Source organism: Metarhizium brunneum, chromosome 4 (genome assembly GCF_013426205.1).
Source record: "Metarhizium brunneum chromosome 4, complete sequence".
NCBI lineage: Eukaryota > Fungi > Ascomycota > Sordariomycetes > Hypocreales > Clavicipitaceae > Metarhizium > Metarhizium brunneum.
In genome coordinates this window covers 3,552,358-3,572,948 of record NC_089425.1, presented here as the reverse complement: position 1 = coordinate 3,572,948, position 20,591 = coordinate 3,552,358, and the positions used below count along the sequence as shown (strand labels likewise).

Below are 20,591 nucleotides of genomic sequence, written 5' to 3'. Positions count from 1 at the left end.
CTTGAATTGGTGATTGAAGTGTCGATGACTGGTGGTGTTGATGCTCATGACGTTGTAAATTCCGCGTAATTGGATGCGTCGGGTGTATTAGGCACCTGAGAGGTGATACTCTTGGGGATCCAGGCCCGAGCATTGGTAGTTGCAACGCCTCTACTACGAGGTGCTCATTGACAAAAGGGAAGGGCAAACGTAACCATCACGCCACAAGTTTCTGCGATCTAGCTATCAATTATCACAATACCATGTTGAGAAATGCTTTAATTGATGATGCCATGTACCTGAACGCCGCCGTAACCCAATTCGGCCCTGCTAGTCAATCCCTCTGGTATTTATACACCCAGATCAAACCGAAGCCTCAAACAAGCCCACCCCATTGGCAAACCAGCGACTCGCCCTCCGTCTCTCCATTTTGTAACAAATATGCAGACGTCAGCTTTTCAACTGCCATACCTCTTCCCACCATGGCAATGTTCTTCTCCTTGTTCTTCCCTCAGCACCTCCCTATGCCTTTGACTCCCCCTTTGTCCAGAACGACTGCTTGGAAAACTCCTTCTGCACCAGCTTCACCAACGAAGCATACGTCTCACCAAACGACTCGTCGTCTTCCTCCTTCTCTTCCTTGACCCCGGCCTTCTTCTTGCCGTCGGGCTTCTCCATGATCATGACCACGCTGGTAGGCCGCTTGGTCTTGGCGGCGGCGCCCAGCTCGGCCCGCGACGTGACAAAGATGAAGGGCACGTTGTGGTCCTCGCACAGCACCGGAATGTGCGAGATGACGTCCTGGGGAGAAATGTCGCCGGCAATGACGACGACGCCGGGGAAGGACGTGTTTCCCGGCCCGCCGGCAGGCGACTTGCGGAGCGTCTTGACGACCTCCTTGACGCCGCGCTTGAGGGTGCCGTTTTTGGCGGCTGGCAAAAATCGTTAGCTACTTTCCCGCACTCGACTCCGCTCTCTGCTGCTCCGGGGAAAACGAGGCTCTCTATACGCACCCTTCTTGATGGTCTTGTACACCTTCTTCATGCCCTTGTCGTCGGCTAGCGGCACGGCGAAGGGCACGACGGTCCTCGCCAGCGGCGGCAGCTCGGAGGGGCTCTGGTCCTCCATCTCGGAATCCTCCTCCTTCTTCACGGGCTTGCTCTGGGCGGCGGCATCCTGCTGCAGCTTCTCGTCGAGGGCGGCGGCGAGCTTCTCCTTCTTGTCCTTCTTTTCCTTCTTCTCCTTCTTGGGCTTGCCTACGCCAGACTCTTCGCTGCGCTTCTTGTCCTTCTTCTCCTTCTTGTCGGGTCTTTCGGCGGCCATGGCTGCTTCAGGGCTCGGCTGTCGGCTGGGATAAAAAAAAAACCTTGGGTGCTGGTGTGAAATTTTGCAAATATGGAGATACCAAAAATTTGGCTATACTCAAAGAATGCTGCTTATGAAATGTATATTTCAAAAACGAGCATAACAAAAAACAACCAACAAAAATACCAATTGGGTCAAGACTTGGTCGACAAGGTGGGCGGAATTGGTTTTCGCACCTCTTTCCACGGGCTGGAGACCTCGAAATTTTTCCTGCCAGTCGAAACTTTTACTGGCAATTGAGTGAGCTGGGTCCGAGTTTTCGGCATTACGTGGCGCCGGTTCCGATGCAGAGTCACGTGATTGTGTGTAGCCTGTGAGGATCGCATGATTGAGAAAGAATAAGCGATGCGTGATTGGCACGACAAATTATTTGAGTGTGAGCTCTTGTAAAGCCAATTGATGGTAAGAGCATCTTGAAAGTATTTATTGCCGCGGTAGAGGCCTGGATGGAGCTTCATGAGGGTCACGTACTACTTGTCGCTCGAACCTAGCTAGATACCTCGTGGTGGGAATTCAATGTAGCGCATCACATGGCATACCAAGGTAAGATGAGTAGTAACAAATGGAATGGATTTAAACATGCGCTCGCCGCACATTTGTGTTGGTTACATATCTGCTGGCCCTCCTGTCTAGACTATGATATACAAATGCTTTTTATCGATTGTCCCTGCTCAACCCTTCTTACTCGGCCTCGTCACCAAACTCGGCACGGCCGGCCTTGGACTGGAGGTAGTGGTTTCTACTAATATGTTAGAATACCGTGCTGAATTCCTCATATATTTTTTTTCGGTTACGAACCGCTCAGTAGCCCACTGCATCAAGTAGTATCCAGCAACCAGAGGAGGGAGCCAGTAGAAGATCTGGCCCTTGGTACGACGGAACGTGTTGAAGAAAGCGTCGTGGACCATGCCAGCAGTAGGGTTCTGTCTGTTGGCAGAAATGCCGTAGTGGATGATGCCCTTTTGCTTGGAGCCACCTGTATCGAGTTAGTAACCTCGGTTCGTGATGCTTCGTGTTCCCCTTTCGCTCCGTCGTTTTGAAGTAGCCCAAATGCGCAATTGTCACAGTTCTGAATCAATCCCCTAGAAACATTCACTCCAGAAGGATGTATCCTCGATTGATTGTGGCCAGTCCCACGTTTGGCCATCGGCAACACTCCCCGAGCACAAGCCGGTGATTTCATCGTTCCTCGTACGCTGCGCAATTGTCCGTCGAAAGAAAGGCATCGTACTCACCAAAAGAGCCCCAATCACCCAGCCAGCTACAGAAAGAGAGAAAAAAAAAGTTAGCAAACAGAGTCGACGAATCGAGGCGTGCAGAATGGCGCAGCCGACAACATTCTTGCCGTCGCGGAAAAGCCGCAGGCGCACACCGCACCAGTAACACAACCGAGAGCAGGACAAAAAACATACTGGCCAACCTTCCAATTGGGGGCACCACCGCCGTTCAGAGCTTGCGTCGGTCTCATTGTGGCTGATGTCGAGGAATTGCGTGACGTTGATTCCTGATAGTCGGACGTTCGTGAGGCAGGGAAAGGCGAAAGTCGGGCTGCGGGTGAAAGAGTTGCAAGTCTTGAAAGGCGCTCCCCCGTCGTCCCGAGCTTACCCGAACAGGGTTAGCGCCACAACCACCTCCCGAAAATCAGCCTGCTGTGGAGGAGCAAGCTGGGGGATGGAAACGACGAAGCTCGGTGCTGCCTCTTTTCTGCCAGTCCGTCGCATCCGCCCATCGCCAAGCGAAAAAAAAGAGAGACCAATAACACCACCACAGTTTGAGGGTTGTGCACAATGGCGGCCGCAGCAAGAGCTCTCAATCTCATGTACCGCCTGGCTGTGCCAGCCACGGCGGGCGCATTCCTCGTCAGCCAGTCCATCTTCGACGTCAAGGGCGGAACAAGAGCCGTCATCTTCGACAGGCTATCCGGAGTGAAGGAGGATATCATCAACGAGGGGACGCACTTTTTGGTGCCATGGCTGCAGCGAAGCGTCATCTTTGATGTGCGTACGAAGCCGAGAAATATCGCCACGACTACGGGAAGCAAGGATTTGCAAATGGTCAGCTTGACGCTCCGTGTGCTGCACCGGCCGAATGTCAAGGCCCTGCCCAAGATTTACCAGGTACAATCACCCACCCGCGGTCAGCCCGATTTCAAACCATGATGTGCTAACCGTTTTGTAGAACCTCGGCGTCGACTACGATGAGCGAGTTCTGCCCTCCATCGGAAACGAGGTTCTGAAAGCCATCGTCGCCCAGTTCGACGCTGCCGAACTCATCACCCAGCGAGAAGCCGTGTCACAAAAGATTCGCACAGAGCTCACGCGCCGCGCCGCCGAGTTCAATATTGCCCTCGAGGACGTGTCCATCACCCACATGACGTTTGGCCGGGAATTCACAAAGGCCGTCGAGCAGAAGCAGATTGCGCAGCAGGATGCGGAGCGAGCTCGCTTCATTGTCGAAAAGGCCGAGCAGGAGAGGCAGGCCAACGTCATCCGAGCCGAGGGCGAAGCCGAGTCTGCGGAGACTATTAGCAAGGCCATTGCCAAGAATGGCGACGGGCTGGTGCAGATTCGAAAGATTGAGGCGAGCAGGGAGATTGCGCAGCAACTGTCGTCGAACCCCAACGTGGCGTATTTGCCCACGGGGAAGTCGGGTAATGGAGGACAGTATCTGCTCTCTGTTGGACGGGCTTAGAAACGTGTAAGGAGACTTGGAACAGGAGGGCAACTTCTCCGCTTTATCGCTGACGGAAGCGACCATGTAATTATATATCTCGGAAATACCAATGATGATATATTTCCACCCCCATGTTTGCTTTCACCTCTACTACCTCGTGCATTGGGCTTACTGCTATGCAAATGAATCGACAGCTCGCTTTATATGAAAACCGTTGTTCGTCCCTCCTCCCTTATTTCTCGATAAATGCCTCTGTCAACCCGCCCGGTTTCCCAGGCGGCCAGAAATGCCCACCCACCAATGTCCATCCCGCCCTCTGCATATCCTTCCATTCATTCATGACCTTCAACCGCACCAGCTCCCCCGCCGCCCTGGCGTCCTCTGCAGAATCGTGACCCAAAACTTTTGGCCCCGTATCCTGCTGAATCTTCTTGTTCAAGTGCACATCCATGAGCATCTTCAAGCCATGGCGGTATGGTAAGCCGAGTTTGTGGGGGTACAACAGCACCGTGTCTATGAGAGTAGGGTGAACGATTCGCACGGCGTTCAGGTCGTTTTCCAAGCCGTGGCCGATCAGGGGCGTCGACGGGGATATCAGCGAGAATAAGAGACCGCGAGCAACTTCCGGGGAGGAGACTATCTTGAGATCCTTGGAGTTTGACTCGTTCGCCGTACCAGTTCGAGGTCCCGACTTTGGCGGCGCCGCGTCGTCTGACACCCAGGGTTTGGCGTTTGCCAAGTCGTCTGGCCAGACGCCAGAGTAGCGAGAGTTGAGATCCAGTATTTCACCCACCGGCTGGACCAACACGTCGAGGAGCTCCTCGCCCAGAGGCCACGACGTTGCGGTGAGGCGGATGAGCTCCATCCCGTGGACGGTGTAGCCCATCTCGCAGTCGAAGCAGACAGCCCTGTCCTCGGGGATGCCGGGGTTCTCTGGTGTAGATGCGTAGTTGAGCACCGCCGCCAGCCGCTTGGGGTCGCCTGCTTTGAAGACGTGCTTGTCGTGGGTGGCACAGCCTGCCGAATCGCCCACCTCCTGTCCACAGCACCGATATCGTTTCGGGACCCTGGCCGTATCGCCTGGAGCCTTTTCGGGGACGTACGTCTTGCCCCAGTGGAAGTTGCATGCGCCCCCGGACACAAGCGCCCCGTCTTCCGCCCTTCTCCCCGGGAAGACCTGGAAGCGTTGCTGGCACCGGTCGCACTTCTCCCATCCCTTGCCGGCCTCCTGTCCCGCCCGGGCTGATTCTACCACGTCCTCGGCCGGGACGGAAGACACGTAGCCGTGATTGGAGAGATCGTCCACTCTTGTAACGATCCTCTTCAACAGTTCCACCTCCTGTGCGGTCGTGAGACCGGTGTTAATCTCTTTCGGTATATTCCCTCCATGCTGCTCCTTGGGTCGAGGCGCCTCTTTGACGCGTAGCTCCTTCCATTGAGCCACATTCATCTTCTTGTGCTGCATAATCTTGTTTTTCATAACGTTCGTATAGACGGCTGGCTTCTCCAACGCCGTTGCCTCCTCCTCGTCCAACGCTCTGAAAATCAGACCCTGCGGGGACAGGACAAACGAGGGTTCACCTGCTTTCATGGCGGCCATTTCTAGTGCCCGATTGAGCCGGGCATATTCGTGGTGTAACATTTTGAGAAGTTTCAGTCGGGTTTCATGACTTGCTGGCGAGCTCTTGAGAAGTCGTGGATTGAGGGATTCAGGCTTTCTCCTTTTGGTCGATTCACAATCCGCCTTTGTCACGGGTTTGCCGATGGGCACAGGCGACTTTGAATCCTTGGTGGCAGCTGTCTTTTGTGGTGTTGAAGAAGACGACCTCGCCTTTGTGTCGGCTGTTCTTGTGTTCCGCTGAAGAGGTGGTGGTGAAACGGACCGAGTGGCACTGCGAGGCTTGGTGCTGAGGGTGTGATGTTTGCTGGCGTTGTCGTGTAAAGAGCTTGCTTTGGAGGGTGGTTGAGATGGGGCAGAGTTATTCTTTTGTTCTACTTTGATGCGTTTACGGGGTCCTTCTTGGTAGGGAGGGGAGCGGTCACGAGAGATGGATGATGAGGCGTCTCGAGACGAGCCTGGCGGCGTTGGCTCAACTTTGGCCTCGGTAGCGTCTTCTTCGCCGTGGCCGAAGATGCACTGGAAGGCGGTGCAGTTCTTGCCGGCAGGGCATGGTATGTGCCTGAGGGAGAAGCTCATGGTGTTGGTTGCAAGGAGCAGCTCGCAGTGACACTAGGCCATGAGAGTTGGCGCGAGGCGCACTTGAGTATGCTATTAAGATTGAGAGGCTGGGGACGATCATGGACGGAACACGTGCGGCGCGGACGATGCTAGGCGCGTAAGTATGTATATTGGGTTGAGTTGGCGATGCTTGCACTGGAGATGACGGGCATCGTCAAAGCTCGTCGACGTCAATCGGTTCAATGCTTGGCGGTTTGGGCCACCCGGCGCACAGACCAACGGAGCGCAGTGGTGGACAAATTAGGTTCCAGGACTGGAGGCTCTAACAAAGACATGCTGTCTGGTGACATGATTTTGCCCGACTTTTTGTTGAACAGGGCCCGCTCTCTAGTGCCGCCTGGTCAACATTGAACGCGTTGAACCCTTGGCTCCCGATGCCAGATGTCCGGTCCGCCAGGCCCCATTGATTCATGACTGGAGCCTGCACTGTTGGGCCTCGGCGACCTGTCCATTCAATGTTGACCACATGCGGCCAGTCTGTGCCACCAATTCCTCTGCGTCATCCTCCGCCTCCAAAGGTGTTATCAACGCGCGACCTCCCCGACCCTTCAGATGTTGTCCTTACGCAAGACTGCCTTGTATGGTGCTCTGGTCGTCGCTCTGGGCTTCTTTTAGACCAGCCCTCAGAGTCTGGTCGTCGCCCCAAGCTCAAGCTGCCTCTGCCTACGTCCGACATCGCATCGCGAGCCCGTCCCTCAAAGTCCTTCAGGGGCTGCCACCTATCGCCATGCCGCCTCCGACCTATCCCAAGTACGAGGGCGGCACTCCCTCTGCCGACCACCTGTGTGTGCTTGTTCACGGGGTAAGGTCCCCATGTCCCTCGACGCCTTCGATATTCCCTTGAGCGAATGCTTACGCGCTCCGTTTTAGTTGTGGGGAAACCCTGATCATATGAGAAACGTCGCCAAGAGCCTGCGCAGCCTGTATTCCTCGAGCGAGCTGCGTTTGTTGTTTGCAAAGCGCAACATTGGAAGCTTTACCTATGATGGTATTGAGCGTGGTGGCGAGCGCATCTGTTCCGAGATCGAAGAGGAATTGCGCGCCGTGGAGGACAGTGGCGGCAAGATCACCAAGATCAGCATCGTTGGATATTCTCTTGGAGGGCTGGTCTGCCGCTATGCCATCGGCTTGTTGTATGCCAAGGGCGTCTTGGACCAGCTTGAATGCATGGTAATTATGCTACCTCGTCCCCGCCCCTCTGGTCCCCCTTCAACAACTCATCTGACGCTTCTACACAGAACTTCACCACGTTCGCCTCACCCCATCTCGGGGTTCGCACACCCCTCAAGGGATGGCACAACCACATCTGGAACGTCATGGGAGCCCGCACTCTATCCATGTCCGGAAGACAGTTATTCACCATTGACAACTTTCGCGACACTGGCCGGCCGCTGCTCTCCGTCCTCGCAGAACCAACCTCCATCTTCATGCTGGGCCTGCGCAAGTTCAGACGCCACACCCTGTACACCAACATCATCAACGACCGGAGTGCCGTCTACTACACCACCGGCATCACAAAGACCGACCCGTACCGCAAGCTGGACACGGTCAAGGTCAACTACCTCAAGGGCTACAACGGTGTCCTCCTCGATCCTGGCAACCCGGTCCAACCGTCGCCCAAACTCCGCGGCCCAGCCACCATCTCCTCCGTGACGGGCTCCGTCGTCGACTGGATCAAGCGCATCCCGTTCATGATCACCGTCGCCGTCTTCGTCCCCATCGGCGTCCTCGCCTACCTCTGCAACTCCGTCATCCAAAACATCCGCAGCTCAAAGCGGATCCGGCTCTACGAGCAGGGCCACGCAGGCGTCAGCATAGACGGGTACCGCGTGCCCGTCTTCATCAAGGAGCTTCGTGAGGAAGTCGAAAACACGTACGAGGCACTCAACAGCTCCCAGAACCAAGAGTACCTGGCCACCGAGGACGAGGACGACGTCGACGCCATGAGCGTAGAAGACAGAAGGCTGATACAGCGCGAGAGAAGGCTGTCCACGCCAACGCAGCCGACGCTTGCGCTGACGGCGCACCAGTTTGAAATGATTCGGTCGCTGGACACGCTCAAGTGGAGGAAGTACCCCGTCTGGATTCACAACCATAGACACAGCCACGCGGCCATCATTGTGCGCATGGAAAAGAAGGCGTTTGACGAGGGGTGGATCGTGCTGAAGCACTTTGCCGAGGAGGAGTTTTTGGCCTAGATTAATAGACTGCATGTCGGCTCGGGCTAATAGAGCGGAGGCGGGAAAGATGGAATTTGTTTACTGCGGAACAAGAAGAGAAGGAAAGAAGGGAAGACAAGCGTGCACGCTACGATGGGGACATGATACTTGGAACTTTTGCTTGCCGTTGGGACTGATAGATGGTAGAACCGGGGACTGCCCGTACGATCACTTTGGCTGCGGCTAGAATTACCTTTGTGCATCGGCTATTGCTCATACTCCTGCTAGCCACGTGGTTGTGTCTCTCTTCTTCTGACGTGCAGCCTGAAGCACAAGTTTCCCATGGATATTGCTTCTTCGCCTCGGGGGGCAGTCGGTGGTGGCTGGTCACAAGTAACACTGGCGTTTCTTCCACCATGTTCACTATGCTGCGCGACATCTCGAAGCGAGATGGTGTACAACTAGCGCCGAACACGAGAACGGTGCAATATGGGATCGGCGTGCTCGTCTCTGGGGGATGACTTTGTCGAGGGGGCCATTTGGCGGTGCTTGCTCCACGACAGGTATGTTTGTTAGATGGCTACACCGGACATTGGAAGAACGCTGGGCCCGCACAAAATGAATGCCGGTTCGTATATTATAGATAACCACCTATTGGGCACAATTTCCTTGACCATGTCTGCAGCTTTCACCTGCATCGTTCAATACGGCTAGGGAATGCCTCAAGATTCAACGGATGACGCCAGCTCGTCTTGGTCCGGTGGCTGAAGAGCGATTCAACGGCGTTGACACAAGCGCAGGGGTTTCCAGCACCACGTGGGTTGAGCCCATCATGTCTCGGGTGAGCCCGTTGTGTCACTTCTTGACGTAAAGTAGCGGCGAGATACAGATGATGAAGGTGCATGTGGGTGAGTGGCCTATTGAAAGCGTAGCGTGCCGCCGTCAACAAGCAACGTATTCTGCTTCTTTATTCTGGGCAGGCAATGCGTCAACGCGGGTCGACAGGCCCTTTGACACGGGCCTAGTGATGTTGGAATAAATATGTACTATTTGAGCTGCTATATGTATGGAATGAAACACGTAGGCGCTTACACTTTTGCCCTGTGGCACAGTTGGTAAAAAAATCCAGCTAGTGTAAGTGCTATCAATTTGCGGATCCTAGAATATTGACACAACGACCTCGTGCGGTAGGCCTGGGGAACCTGAGCATCTCACATGACGCACTGTCCGATTACTAGGAAATGCCATTTCATCGCTTATATATTTACTTCCCTGGACACGATACATGTCACACGGTCGGCCCATCAAAGGGGGCAACGGTTACACAACAAGGGAAACATGACGAGGCCCAAAGTCGACCCTAAGCGAGGGCTGCCTCATGCACTAGCCCTCACCGACTTCTTGTATTCATAGGACCCTTAGTCCCTCAACTCGTGAGGAAAGCAAGGGCCTTGGATATCCTCAAGCCGAATATTGTAGATTGAATAGAGTACCCCGTTCCAAGCCCGGTCACACGGCCCTTGCCACAATAAGTATCAAATCTCGGAGGGCGAACAGCCACCCTTATAAAGAAAGAAGATGAACGATATAAATACCCGTGGCTAGCGTATGACGGACCATGAATTCGTCGCCATGTCTTCTCCAAGAAGAGCCTCGCCAGTCGTGAGAGTTTAGTATGAGATGCGAGAGATCCTCGTTCCTGCGTCTAGTTCCATCAGATGGTGGGACTAACGGCACGTCGGAGAATTCGATCGGAAGCATGGACCGCATCGCGTAGGAGGCTCCGACAAGGCGTTGTATACCACGTAGTACGATTTAGCCTTGCTGGAAAAGATCGGCACTCGCATCCACCGGGGCGTCATCTACGACGGCAGTTCCCTGTTCACCCGTGCCTCATTTGTTTCAGAATGAATACATACTGCGACTTACAGTACATTCTGTCCAACCCGAGCGGCACGTATCACGGCGTCGTTGCCGATACTGCGCAGGATACGGAGTACTTGGCTCGGGAACTCTCCAGTGATTTGCTGCCGATCAGCATGTAATCTCATGTGCTGACGACGCACGGGGCAGGACTCATGATGCTGCCTGCAAATCGGCGAGATTTGCGTTGCGCAATGGTCATCGAGCGACTGCTTCGTACTCGCATGATTTGCTAAACTCGACTACTAGGCGACGACAGCTCGTCGATAACTAGAGAGTCAGTCGGTCTTATGAAGAAAAATCACGGGTTACAATTACGTGCCTCGGCCTTGCAAATTACCGCCGCCGCCTCCCCTAGGTAGCGCCCGATTATCGTGGCCCCTTTGACGCTGGCGAACAGCCTTGATACGAGATATCTTGGCGTACGGCGAGTGTTGTTGTAGGAGTCTCGGGCAACTGGAGACGGCCATGTGACCGCGGGACACCTTTAATCTGCGGGTTCCCAGGAACAAGGTCCGGGGAACAGGCTCTGCAAAGCAGCAGCCAATTGACAGCGTTCGGGCTGTGGACGGCCTCTGGATGTGCAGTTGCGATTTCCGGAAAGGCTAAAATAAAACATTGAAGAAATCGCCGAGTTTCAGGTGCTTGTACATTCAAAGCTCTTGGCAACTCGGTCAGTGCCCCCAGGTACCGTTTGTTGGGGGCTCGAGCCCGGCTGTCAAGTTCGGACGATTTGGAACACGCTTGGCCACCGGGGGCAAAGCATGCAAAAAGAGCTCAGAATACCTCGAGTGCCGGTACTTGCTGTTCCGGCTCAAGAGATTTTTCCTTTCTTTTTTCTTGAGCGGGTGTTGGGCGCGGTAGTAGTACTCCGTATGCTCGTTCAATTGATGGAGAGGAATCAAGACTTGGGCATGGCCCCGGTAATCGGAGGGCGGCAGGTCTCCAATCACACCACGGAATCATGGAGGAGCCTTGGCCATGAAAGGCAGGCGATAAAAGTACACTGTTTTTTATGCTGTCAAAAGTGCTGCCGAAAGCCAATTAATCCGGTGGGTTAGTGGGTTGGAAGCACGTTTGGCGGCACCAATTGACTTTTGGCAGCTGAAATTCACCACAATACGGAGTAAAGAGTAAAAATATGTTAAGGATGCAGGTATTTACTGTCTTCTAGTGCCTTTTCGCGAAAAACGTCGATCAAATCGGCAAATTGAATTTGGCAGAGGTCTGCGGAGCTCAGGTACTGTGCGACCGTAACCGGACCTTACCTTACTTACCCCAATATCTGCGTTATGGAACGTCAGATCGATTGCTTGCCTCGTTTGGGCCAACGCGTGCTGCCGTTTTTGTTGCCAGTGAGTGGCCTATGCGCGGATCCTTGCTACTGGCATTGGTTGGCCTGGGTACGTACTCCGTACTGATCACATCATAGATAGCGCATCATGTGCACACGAAGGCCGGGGGGACGATGGATTCAATCAATATGATAGCCAAGCCCTTTCTTGCGCCCTCCCCCTCATTCGGTGCGTCCTCCGTTTCTGGGCCAGTATGAGTCTGGCAGTATGCGAAGTTGGTGTACTGCCACGGCAAGTGAGCCATGCCAGCTGGAGATGCGCTAAATCAGACGCAAGGTGCCGCCCGGGGAGATGCAACATGGGCTATATTATCCGTTCTAGATTCTTTTCCATGCCGTAGCCCTCCAGGCTCCCGGTTGGGCAGCCCCGGCCTGTCTCGCCTCCCATGGCTGGAGCTGGGACCGGCGGGACTTGGGACTTTTGTTGATTGACCTTGTATATGGCCTTTGTTCAATCTCCAGCTGGCTATTGCAGAAGGACTCCATCCGGGCAACGCATGCTGATTATAAGTTGAGGCCTTATCCCTTTGACCTTCCTGTGTCGGCAATTGGTGCATCTATTATGCCAAGGCAATCATGTCCCCGGAATCCGCTCGATCCACTACCGAGACTTGGCGCGAACGCGGGCATCTTGCGGCCGATACGAATCGATTGTCATGACACATGGGCCGAGTTCGTTTGACCGAGTTGCTTTATTGGGACCCAGTTCACGCCAATCCTACCCCGATAGTTCGAGCGCTATGCCTCGGCTATTATAATGATGATGATGACGATGGTGATGATGCATGGTGATGAATGGCATTTGAAAAAGCAAAAATACATAATTCGGGCCAACCGACCGGTAGTACTCCGTAGGTAGACCAGCATGTCTGCTTTTTTCCAGCCCACCGCTCCGGGCTGAGAGCCACATGCAACAACACTCAAGATGCAGAGCTTCAAGGCCAGGATCATACTCACCTTCCATAGAGAGCACTCAGAGCAGACCAAAGAACCATTGACGCGAACCCATTTTGGGGGGTGCCCCTGTCGCTCTTTGATGTTGTGCTCGGGCCAGCTCCAACTTCTCCCCACACCAATCATGTTTTCCGGACCGGCCATCTTTAGCTCCGTGCCTGGGGCGCCTTAGCCGCCATCAAGATTGAGCCAATTCGCTTCATGCGTTTGCCAGACGGAACGTGCCAGCATGTACTTCCTTTTTTATGGCGTCGACTTGTTATCTCCTTGGTACCCGCCACAGCCCGTCCCCCTCCACCATGGCCTGGCGTTGACGAGACCAGGTGCAAAAAGGACCTGCTCTTCTGAGCATGGAAACAAAGCAACGGGCCTTTGGCGTGACACAGACTTTGTCCATGTCTTCCCAAGGTACATGCTGCCCAAGGTCCTCGTGCAGGTTCTGTGCGGAGATCCCTCACAAAACTGTCCATGCGGTCCTTGCGGATGGATATCCCCAATAGGTAGGAGACGAGGAGACGAGGCCGTTGTTCGGGGCCGGGGGATAGATAAATATTGGCGTTGCTCCCATCTTCGTCGTCGATCTAGATAGTCAACCCGTCTACTACCTGATTCTTCCTTGGCTTCTTCGATCTGCTTGGCCCCTAGAGACGAGACATCGCGCTCTCCAAGGCTCGGCTAGTGAGATCATCCAAGACAATCCCTTGCCCACAATGCGCGGCAACACCATTGTTGCTGCGGCTCTTCTTGCCGGCGCGGCCGAGTTGGCGGCTGCTGATGGCTGCAATGCCGACAATTGTCTGCGTGCCCTGAGGGCGACGCATATCCCCGGACGTCTCGAGAGCGCAAAGGCATTCTGTGCCACATACACCAAGGCGACTGGTACCGTCGCCCCGACGGCAGTTCCATCGTATGCCGCGGATGGCTGCAAGGACAACCTCAATGGCCCCATGGCCCTGAGAATCTCCAGCGCCTGCTCTTGCATCGCACCCGGGCCCTCGACCACAGCAATTCCCACGGCTCCCACCTCCGCGGCTCCCACGACGGCGCCAACTTCAACGGCCACCGGACATCCCTGTGCCAAGGTTAGCGCGTCATGGGCCGAGCAGAGGAAGACGGCGACAGGTACGTTTGATTATGGTGCGCTTGGTGACGGGCTCGCAAATTGCGGCGCACAGACGGTGGGATGGACTAAAGATGGCCAAAGTTTCAACTTGAGACTAGACACGGAAGCTTACTAACAGACTTTCCCGTTGTGTAGCTATCCCCACTGTGGCCGCATCATTGGCCCACGAGTGCCTCAAAACCGTTCCCCTGGGCAAGGCTGAGGCCCTCAAGCTGATCGACGCCATCGAGCCCTACCTCGAGTGGCAGAGTGACGCGGGTTACAAGAAGGACCCTCCCAAGTCCTACTTCTATCCTGGGTTTGATATCTTTGGCAACCTGGCCAGCGTCCGGTCCAATGTGGAATCCGGCAAATACGCAGGCGAGTTCGATTTCCAGACCGACCTCTACAAGCAGGTCTGGGCCCCAGGCCAGGACGGTCACTATGTCTTCTACCCCGACCTGTTGGCGAAAGCCTTCAGATGGAGGCGTGCTGTTCCTCCCATTGTTTCTATTAGCGAGGACGGCGAGTCGTTGCCTGTCATCAAGCTTCAGAGTGAGTCGTGGGCATCCCCAACTGCCTCTCAGCTGCCCGTGTAAATAAAGGGGCTAACAAACGACCTCCAGCCGACGTGATTGCCAACCCCAAAACGGCGCAGGCCATCACCAAAATCAACGGTATTGATGCCGCCAAATACGTCGAGGATACTGTCAATGCTGCCAGCTTCCTGCAGGATGTCGACTCATCCTACAACACCATGTTCTGGTCCAAGTCCACCGCCGCCAACGGTGGAGTCGGCAACTTCGTTTCCGGTGGCCGCAGCGCCCTGTTTTACCACGGTGACACCACCAAGCTCACCTACGCCAATGGCACAACCGTCGAGATTGAGAACAAGGCCTCCATTGTTGGTGACATGAATGCCGTTGTTGACGGCCCTTCCATGTACAACAAGTTCTGTACGCCCGTTCCCCTGCGGTCCGATTCAGCTTCTTCCGCTGCGCTCCCCAGCGCGGCTATCCCTGGCTATCCCAAGCCCGTCATCGCCTCCTCCGACGGTGTTGTCTCTGGCTACTACCTCAACGGGCCTGGTCTTGACGACGTTGCCGTGATATATCTGATGTCGTTCGAGCCCAGCGTCCCTGCCGAGTTTCAGGCTGTTGTCAGCGACTTTCTGCGCGAGGCCAAGGCTGCCGGCAAGACCAAGCTCGTTGTCGACTTCCAGAACAATGGCGGCGGCTACATCCTTCTCGGCTATGATTTCTTCCGCCAGCTGTTCCCCTCTGTCGTGCAGGACGGCAACTCTCGCTGGAAGGAGAGCAAGAGCTTCGTCGCCATGGCTCGTCTCGTCTCCGACGCGGTCAAGAATGTGAACCCTGCCACTGAAACTGATGAGAATCTCGTCAGCTTGTCTCAGACGTGGTGGAACTACCGCTATGACATGAACATCACCAACGAGAACTTTGCCACCTATGAGGACAAGTTCCACCCTCATGTCTACAAGGACACCGACTACACCAACCTGATGCGATGGAACCTGAGCGACCCCCTGACCACTACCAACACGACATATGGCATCGGCGTCGAAATCTCGGGCTATGGCACACGCGCCAACCTCTCTCAGCCATTCAAGGCCGAAGACATCATCCTTCTTTATGATGGCGCCTGTTCCTCCACGTGCACTCTGGCATCCGAAATGCTCCGCCTCCAGGGCGGCGTCAAGTCAGTCGCCATGGGTGGCCGCCCCAAGAAGGGTCCCATCCAGGGTGTCGGCGGCATCAAGGGATCGCAGGTCCTCCAATTCCTCAACATTTTCAGCTTCGCCAACTTCCTTTCTCAGCAAAGCAATGACGAGGAGACCAAGACCGAACTACGGCGCTTCACGACGCTGCCGATGCAGCGATCCGCTGGCTCTGCCGTCAATGTGCGAGACCAGATCCTCCGCGACAACGTCAACGACGGCGTTCCCGCGCAGTACATTGCCGAAGAGGCGGACTGCCGCCTGTACTGGACGGCGCCCATGATTTCCGACGTGACCGAGGTGTGGAAGTCTGCTGCCAACGCTGCCTTTAACGGCGCCAAGTGCGCCCACGGCGGTATTGCCGGATCCAAGGCGAATCGCAGAAGCCGCGTTGCTCCTGTCCTGGGTGCTCGTCGTTCCGCCAGGCTGTCTGACGCCGTGGACAAGACGCCCATTGCGCACAGCCTGAACTGGGAGGCCCAGCATCTGCAGGTGGCCATCAATTGAGGGAAGTAGGAATGTATTTTGACATTATGAGCACATAGCATGAATATAGTTTTTGATTTGAGCAGCCAAGTAAAGTGTGGCTTGTTGAACCATTGTAGAATTGTACACAAAAGGCGCTTCGTACCAAGGGCAGTCGAGGTGAAATTATTGAACTAGACGCCAAATGCCAACTGGCTACAAGCCTTGTTGACAGGCGAGTTGGTGCCACGTACCCAATGCCAGGTCAACATTGGACTTGCATGGAGTGCTAGCGGTAGGCGTGTATCAGAAAATTGGACCTTGCATCCCTTTGAATGTGCGCAGGTCCAACTAATGTACTCAACCTACTCTTTTTATAATACTTAGAGGTACTTTTTAACTCTGGTAAATAGCTAGTATATTCTTATATTTATATATATCTTAAAATATTAGGTACTTTACTTATTATATAATTTTATAACAAGTTTATATATCTTTATTAGGATTTTTTATTAATTTATTAGCTAGGATCCTGGTCTGCTATACTTAGACCTGCGCACATTCAAAGGGATAGGACAGACAGTATTGTATGCATGTATGCATGTACGGAGTATGTATGTACTCGGCAGACAAGAACCAGATCGACATTCAACAATCAACCACACATGATGCATTGATTGTTCTTCATGGTGCCTCGCATCGCCCCGCTTGGCTGATAGTCGATCCCATGCACATGCAGCTTATGCTAGGGACAATGCCGCGACGACTTGTTCCCTTGCGCCTCATGTGCCGGGCTTCTTTCTGTCTTGCAGAAGGACCCCAGCCGCCAACGACGCATCCCAGCCAGAGGGCCACTTCTGCAAAGCATCAGTGTCTGCCAGAGCTCGCCACAAGAAAGCATTCCATGTCACTTGATGGAGTCAACTGGCCGATCGGGCAGGGGTCTGGTGCGCCGGGGGATGCGCCACCAGCCAATTCGAAGTCGCGGTCGGCCAAGTCGTGTATATATCAATAGCACCAGTTTACTGTTCGCCACGAAGCCCTTCTTGCCCAATGCTATTGACACGTATGACACGCAATCAGGCGATCGGTCCGGCAGCAAGTCTAGTTCTCATTAAATAAAGGCAAACACGGCGCCCGCGCAATGAACCCGACTCTCCTCCCCCTCGGGCCCATGTGGCTCCTAGCCGCGCGGACGGCGGCGCTGGACCCGGCCTCGCTGCGGGACCGGCTGCCCAGGTGCTCGCTGCTGTGTCTGGCGGACGGGGTGACGAGGCACAACTGCTCGCTGGCCGACGTCGAGTGCCAGTGCGACAAGATCGAGCCCATTATCAGGACGGTGGCGCCGTGCCTGGTCCAGGCTGGGTGCGACTTGCAGAACATTACGGGTGGGTTTCTTTTTATCTTTAGAGCCGGCTCTCCCTCTTGGGGTTGCTGCTTCTGCTCAGGAAGGGGAAAGGTTGTCTGGATATCGTGCTGATCCAGGCTGTTTCTTATAGCTACCGGCCGGGTTGTGCTGGACGTGTGCAAGACGCTGCCGGGGGGGAATGAGACCAAGCCAGGCGGCGAGGGCGAGGTGACGACGGGCACGGGGTCAGCGGCAAAGACGGACGGGGTTGGCTGGGTCCTGGTGGCGATTGCTGCAGCCGCGACCGTGCTATTATGAGAACGGGTTCCGTCTCGGAGTGGGCGTTGTTTTACAAAGGGGCGGGTTGTGTTTGCCGGTGCTGGAGGGGCGCTTTTTGGGAAACGGCTGTCGCATTAGTCTAGTCTATGTATATATCGAGTCTGGCCGGCTGTCTATTCTATAAAGACGAACAAGAAGATCAACAAAACAACTCGGCTGGCTTCCCGCGGCCCTCACGCCGCACCCCCCTAGCACGGCCCGACCTTGGCCAGGGCGCCGTGCGTGCCGCCGTCAAACAAGCCATGGCACTCATCCAGCTTGGCCAGGTGGGCGGCCAGCTCGATGCCGCGGCGCCTCTCGGCCTCGACGCGCGCCCAATCCCACTCCCCGTCGACGGCGAGGTCGACGTGGCCCAGGTCGGCGGCCTCGTCGCCGAGCTGGTTGTCGCCGCCGGTCCAGCCGCCCGGGCGGTCCGGCAGCAGGCCCGACTCGCGCAGCACAATGGCCGGGTGGACGGTGAAGCGGCCCAGCTTGAAGACGTACTTGCTCACGGCGGAGGCGTGGATGCCGGCCTCCCAGCCGGCGGAGGCGTCGGCGCCGCTCCTGGTGCGCGCGCGGCCGAAGCGCGGGTCCAGCCACTCGGTCGGCCGGGCCGCGCCCCGGGGCACAAAGTGCGTCACAATGTACAGCCATTTCCGGTCCCAGGCGAGCAGCCTGCTCCACAGCTCGTACGCGCGGTAGGCGCGTATCTCCCTCTTGAAGGAGCACGACACGGAGCCCAGCATGATGCCCATGGGCCCGCGCGCCGGCCGGCCCGTCTTGGGGTCCAGCACCAGGCCCGTCCGCGCGTTGTCCGTGAGGCTGCGCATCGCCGGCCGCGTGAGGTAGCTGACGAGGTGAGTCCGCGCCACGTCCAGGTCCGTGAAGTAGGTCGAGTTGGACTTGTGCAGGTTGTAGTCGATTTCGAGGAGCGGCGCCCGCGTCTCCGAGATGATGGGCTTGAAGAGCGCCCGCGGCGTGAGGTCCGGCGACTTGCGGAGCATGTTGTGGTAGACGATGGCGTAGAAGACGCGGTACTGGGCGCTCGACGTTAGAGACATGGGTCCGGCTTGACGGGGCAGACGGGGAGAGGAGGTGGGGGAGGTCATACCGTCCATGCAAATGGCAGGTTCTTCCAGTTGAGCACGGCAAACAGCAGCAGGAGGATGCGCGAGCTGCGCCCCGGCCCGGTTAGGAAGTTTTGGATGGCGGCGGACCAGTTGATCTTGTAGGCGACGTAGCCGGCGGACCCCAGCGCCACGGGGACGATGACGCGGATGGCGACGGCGAGGCCACCGACCTTGCTGGAAGCCGATGCCATGGGTTCGCGACGTCGTGATCTTTGCGACGCGAGGTTGTGGTGTTCAAGGGATGAGATCCAGGGAGGGGGTCGACCAAGGAGAGAGACGGCAAGCCTCCCGAAATGGGCGGGGGAGCAGGGCTGCGGTGATGTAAGGATAGCAAGAGCTGGGAAGGAAGGCAAAGAATGAATGTTGAAGATTCAAAAAAAATCATCCGAGTAGAATTCGCAAGGGAGTGGGAAAAAGCCCGGTCCACTAGTCCAGGCACGCAGTTGTGCAAAAGTTGTGCAGTTGTCGACTTGTTGGGTCAGCGTGGCGTCACCCGTGCCGAGGTTGGCGTCACGGATCCGCGTCAGTCAAGCGGGGCCCACGTCTGAGTGTCCAAACACGGCAATCAGATCCCCCTGGATTGCAGCTGAGCCGGATCTCGGTGGATACCCTTCCGGCCGCGCCGCCCGAATTGTTGGGACGGACTTTTCGACGTCGACTCGGAGCCCCGATTGGCTGTGACGGTTGACGACGTGATGCGGCCAGAGCTGACATCTCGGGATAGTTTATGGCGGCGTCGTTGGCGTCACATTCGCCATCAGCACTCAATAAAATTTTAATGCGTGTCTGCATTTCGTAACACTACGACATGCCGACGCCCTTGATGTCTCATCGGCAACCCTAACCCGAGAAGATGATGGTGCGGAACCAGACAGTGACACAGCGAGCCTCCCTGCTGCAAAGCCGGACTTGACTTTTTTTTGGGTGACATGGGCTGCAAGGGATCGATGACTTGTGTTCGGGTCGGGCCAGTGCTTTCAACACATTCATTACATGTTCTTCACGCAGGGATAATGGACAGAGAATTTGGGTTGCTTGAATTAGGTAGTTGATAGACCTAACTAAACGTGAAGGAAATCGCCGCAAACCGCCTAGCACAAAACAGAAGCCCTCGGCGTAGATTCTTCCCCCGAATAGGCAGCAAACTGGCCAACCTAGCGGGCTAGTAATCTAGCATCGTTTTCCTACAAGAGGAAGTACGAGGAAGATGTACTGCCAAGTAGCACAAAATGCCATCTAGGTTGAAGGGACCCCACAAACTCATGTCTGTCCAAGTCTCATGACCATCAAAACAGCCTTGACAAAGATAATACAGAAAGATGTGAATCTGTTAAGGAGAATATCATCAGTACCTGAGAGAGTCGCGAGTGGTCACAGTAGACTTACGCTGCAATGATTGCCACGGCAAATGTGGCCGCCTGCATTCGACACGAGGTCCCAACGCCTGTCAATCCATCTTCGCCTTTGATATCGCCGAATGGTGTATCAGCGTAGCTGTCGCAGTCTCCAGCACCGGCCTTGTATACCACCGCGATAAAGATGCAGCATCCCATGATAAAAAGTTCCACGGCGCGAGGGACGATACCCGCACATAGGAGGGACAGGTTCGACAGGTACTCGTCCGAACCCAATACCACGCAGGATTTGAGCAATCCTAAAATATCCACCACAGCACCCACGGCCGCGAAAACTTCGGTCATGACAATGTTCTTGTTGACAGGGATATTGTGAGCTTTCATCATGCCCAGGAAAACAGAGTTCATGGTGAGCATGGCAATAAATGTGGGAAAACGGAATGGGTGCAGGAAAATCATCAAGATCTCCACAATCATCTTCATTGCGCC

General features: G+C 55.3%; 9 protein-coding genes across 9 annotated transcripts; 4 read left to right on the top strand and 5 right to left on the bottom strand.

Annotated features, from left to right (window-relative positions):
- Window positions 1–501: 501 nt before the first annotated feature.
- On the bottom strand, window positions 502–1,302 carry NHP2 (H/ACA ribonucleoprotein complex subunit NHP2; the record flags this gene model as incomplete). The annotated part of the gene is made up of 2 exons (XM_014689851.1): window positions 502–911; window positions 993–1,302. The coding sequence occupies 2 exons, from the start codon at window positions 1,300–1,302 to the stop codon at window positions 502–504; spliced, it is 720 nt and encodes a 239-aa protein (XP_014545337.1).
- A 723-nt stretch (window positions 1,303–2,025) lies between these two features.
- Window positions 2,026–2,812, bottom strand: qcr8 (Cytochrome b-c1 complex subunit 8; the record flags this gene model as incomplete). Its single annotated transcript, XM_066131075.1, has 4 exons — window positions 2,026–2,083; window positions 2,143–2,320; window positions 2,580–2,605; window positions 2,757–2,812. The coding sequence occupies 4 exons, from the start codon at window positions 2,810–2,812 to the stop codon at window positions 2,026–2,028; spliced, it is 318 nt and encodes a 105-aa protein (XP_065987139.1).
- A 319-nt stretch (window positions 2,813–3,131) lies between these two features.
- PHB1 (Prohibitin-1) lies at window positions 3,132–4,035 on the top strand (the record flags this gene model as incomplete). Its single annotated transcript, XM_014689852.1, has 2 exons — window positions 3,132–3,461; window positions 3,523–4,035. The coding sequence occupies 2 exons, from the start codon at window positions 3,132–3,134 to the stop codon at window positions 4,033–4,035; spliced, it is 843 nt and encodes a 280-aa protein (XP_014545338.1).
- Window positions 4,036–4,249: 214 nt separating this feature from the next.
- Window positions 4,250–6,214, bottom strand: rex3_1 (RNA exonuclease 3; the record flags this gene model as incomplete). The annotated part of the gene is made up of 1 exon (XM_014689853.1): window positions 4,250–6,214. One exon carries the CDS (start codon window positions 6,212–6,214, stop codon window positions 4,250–4,252), a length of 1,965 nt encoding a protein of 654 aa, XP_014545339.1.
- A 769-nt stretch (window positions 6,215–6,983) lies between these two features.
- Window positions 6,984–8,454, top strand: G6M90_00g077630 (uncharacterized protein; the record flags this gene model as incomplete). Its single annotated transcript, XM_014689854.2, has 3 exons — window positions 6,984–7,058; window positions 7,127–7,426; window positions 7,495–8,454. 3 exons carry the CDS (start codon window positions 6,984–6,986, stop codon window positions 8,452–8,454), a joined length of 1,335 nt encoding a protein of 444 aa, XP_014545340.2.
- Window positions 8,455–13,356: 4,902 nt separating this feature from the next.
- ustP_1 (Peptidase S41 family protein ustP) lies at window positions 13,357–15,993 on the top strand (the record flags this gene model as incomplete). Its single annotated transcript, XM_014689855.1, has 3 exons — window positions 13,357–13,768; window positions 13,905–14,303; window positions 14,375–15,993. 3 exons carry the CDS (start codon window positions 13,357–13,359, stop codon window positions 15,991–15,993), a joined length of 2,430 nt encoding a protein of 809 aa, XP_014545341.1.
- A 1,102-nt stretch (window positions 15,994–17,095) lies between these two features.
- G6M90_00g077610 (uncharacterized protein) lies at window positions 17,096–17,617 on the top strand (the record flags this gene model as incomplete). The annotated part of the gene is made up of 2 exons (XM_066131074.1): window positions 17,096–17,339; window positions 17,451–17,617. The coding sequence occupies 2 exons, from the start codon at window positions 17,096–17,098 to the stop codon at window positions 17,615–17,617; spliced, it is 411 nt and encodes a 136-aa protein (XP_065987007.1).
- A 209-nt stretch (window positions 17,618–17,826) lies between these two features.
- On the bottom strand, window positions 17,827–18,938 carry G6M90_00g077600 (uncharacterized protein; the record flags this gene model as incomplete). The annotated part of the gene is made up of 2 exons (XM_014689856.1): window positions 17,827–18,654; window positions 18,729–18,938. 2 exons carry the CDS (start codon window positions 18,936–18,938, stop codon window positions 17,827–17,829), a joined length of 1,038 nt encoding a protein of 345 aa, XP_014545342.1.
- Window positions 18,939–20,007: 1,069 nt separating this feature from the next.
- Window positions 20,008–20,585, bottom strand: G6M90_00g077590 (uncharacterized protein; the record flags this gene model as incomplete). Its single annotated transcript, XM_014689857.2, has 2 exons — window positions 20,008–20,074; window positions 20,134–20,585. The coding sequence occupies 2 exons, from the start codon at window positions 20,583–20,585 to the stop codon at window positions 20,008–20,010; spliced, it is 519 nt and encodes a 172-aa protein (XP_014545343.2).
- Between the last annotated feature and the right edge of the window lie 6 nt (window positions 20,586–20,591).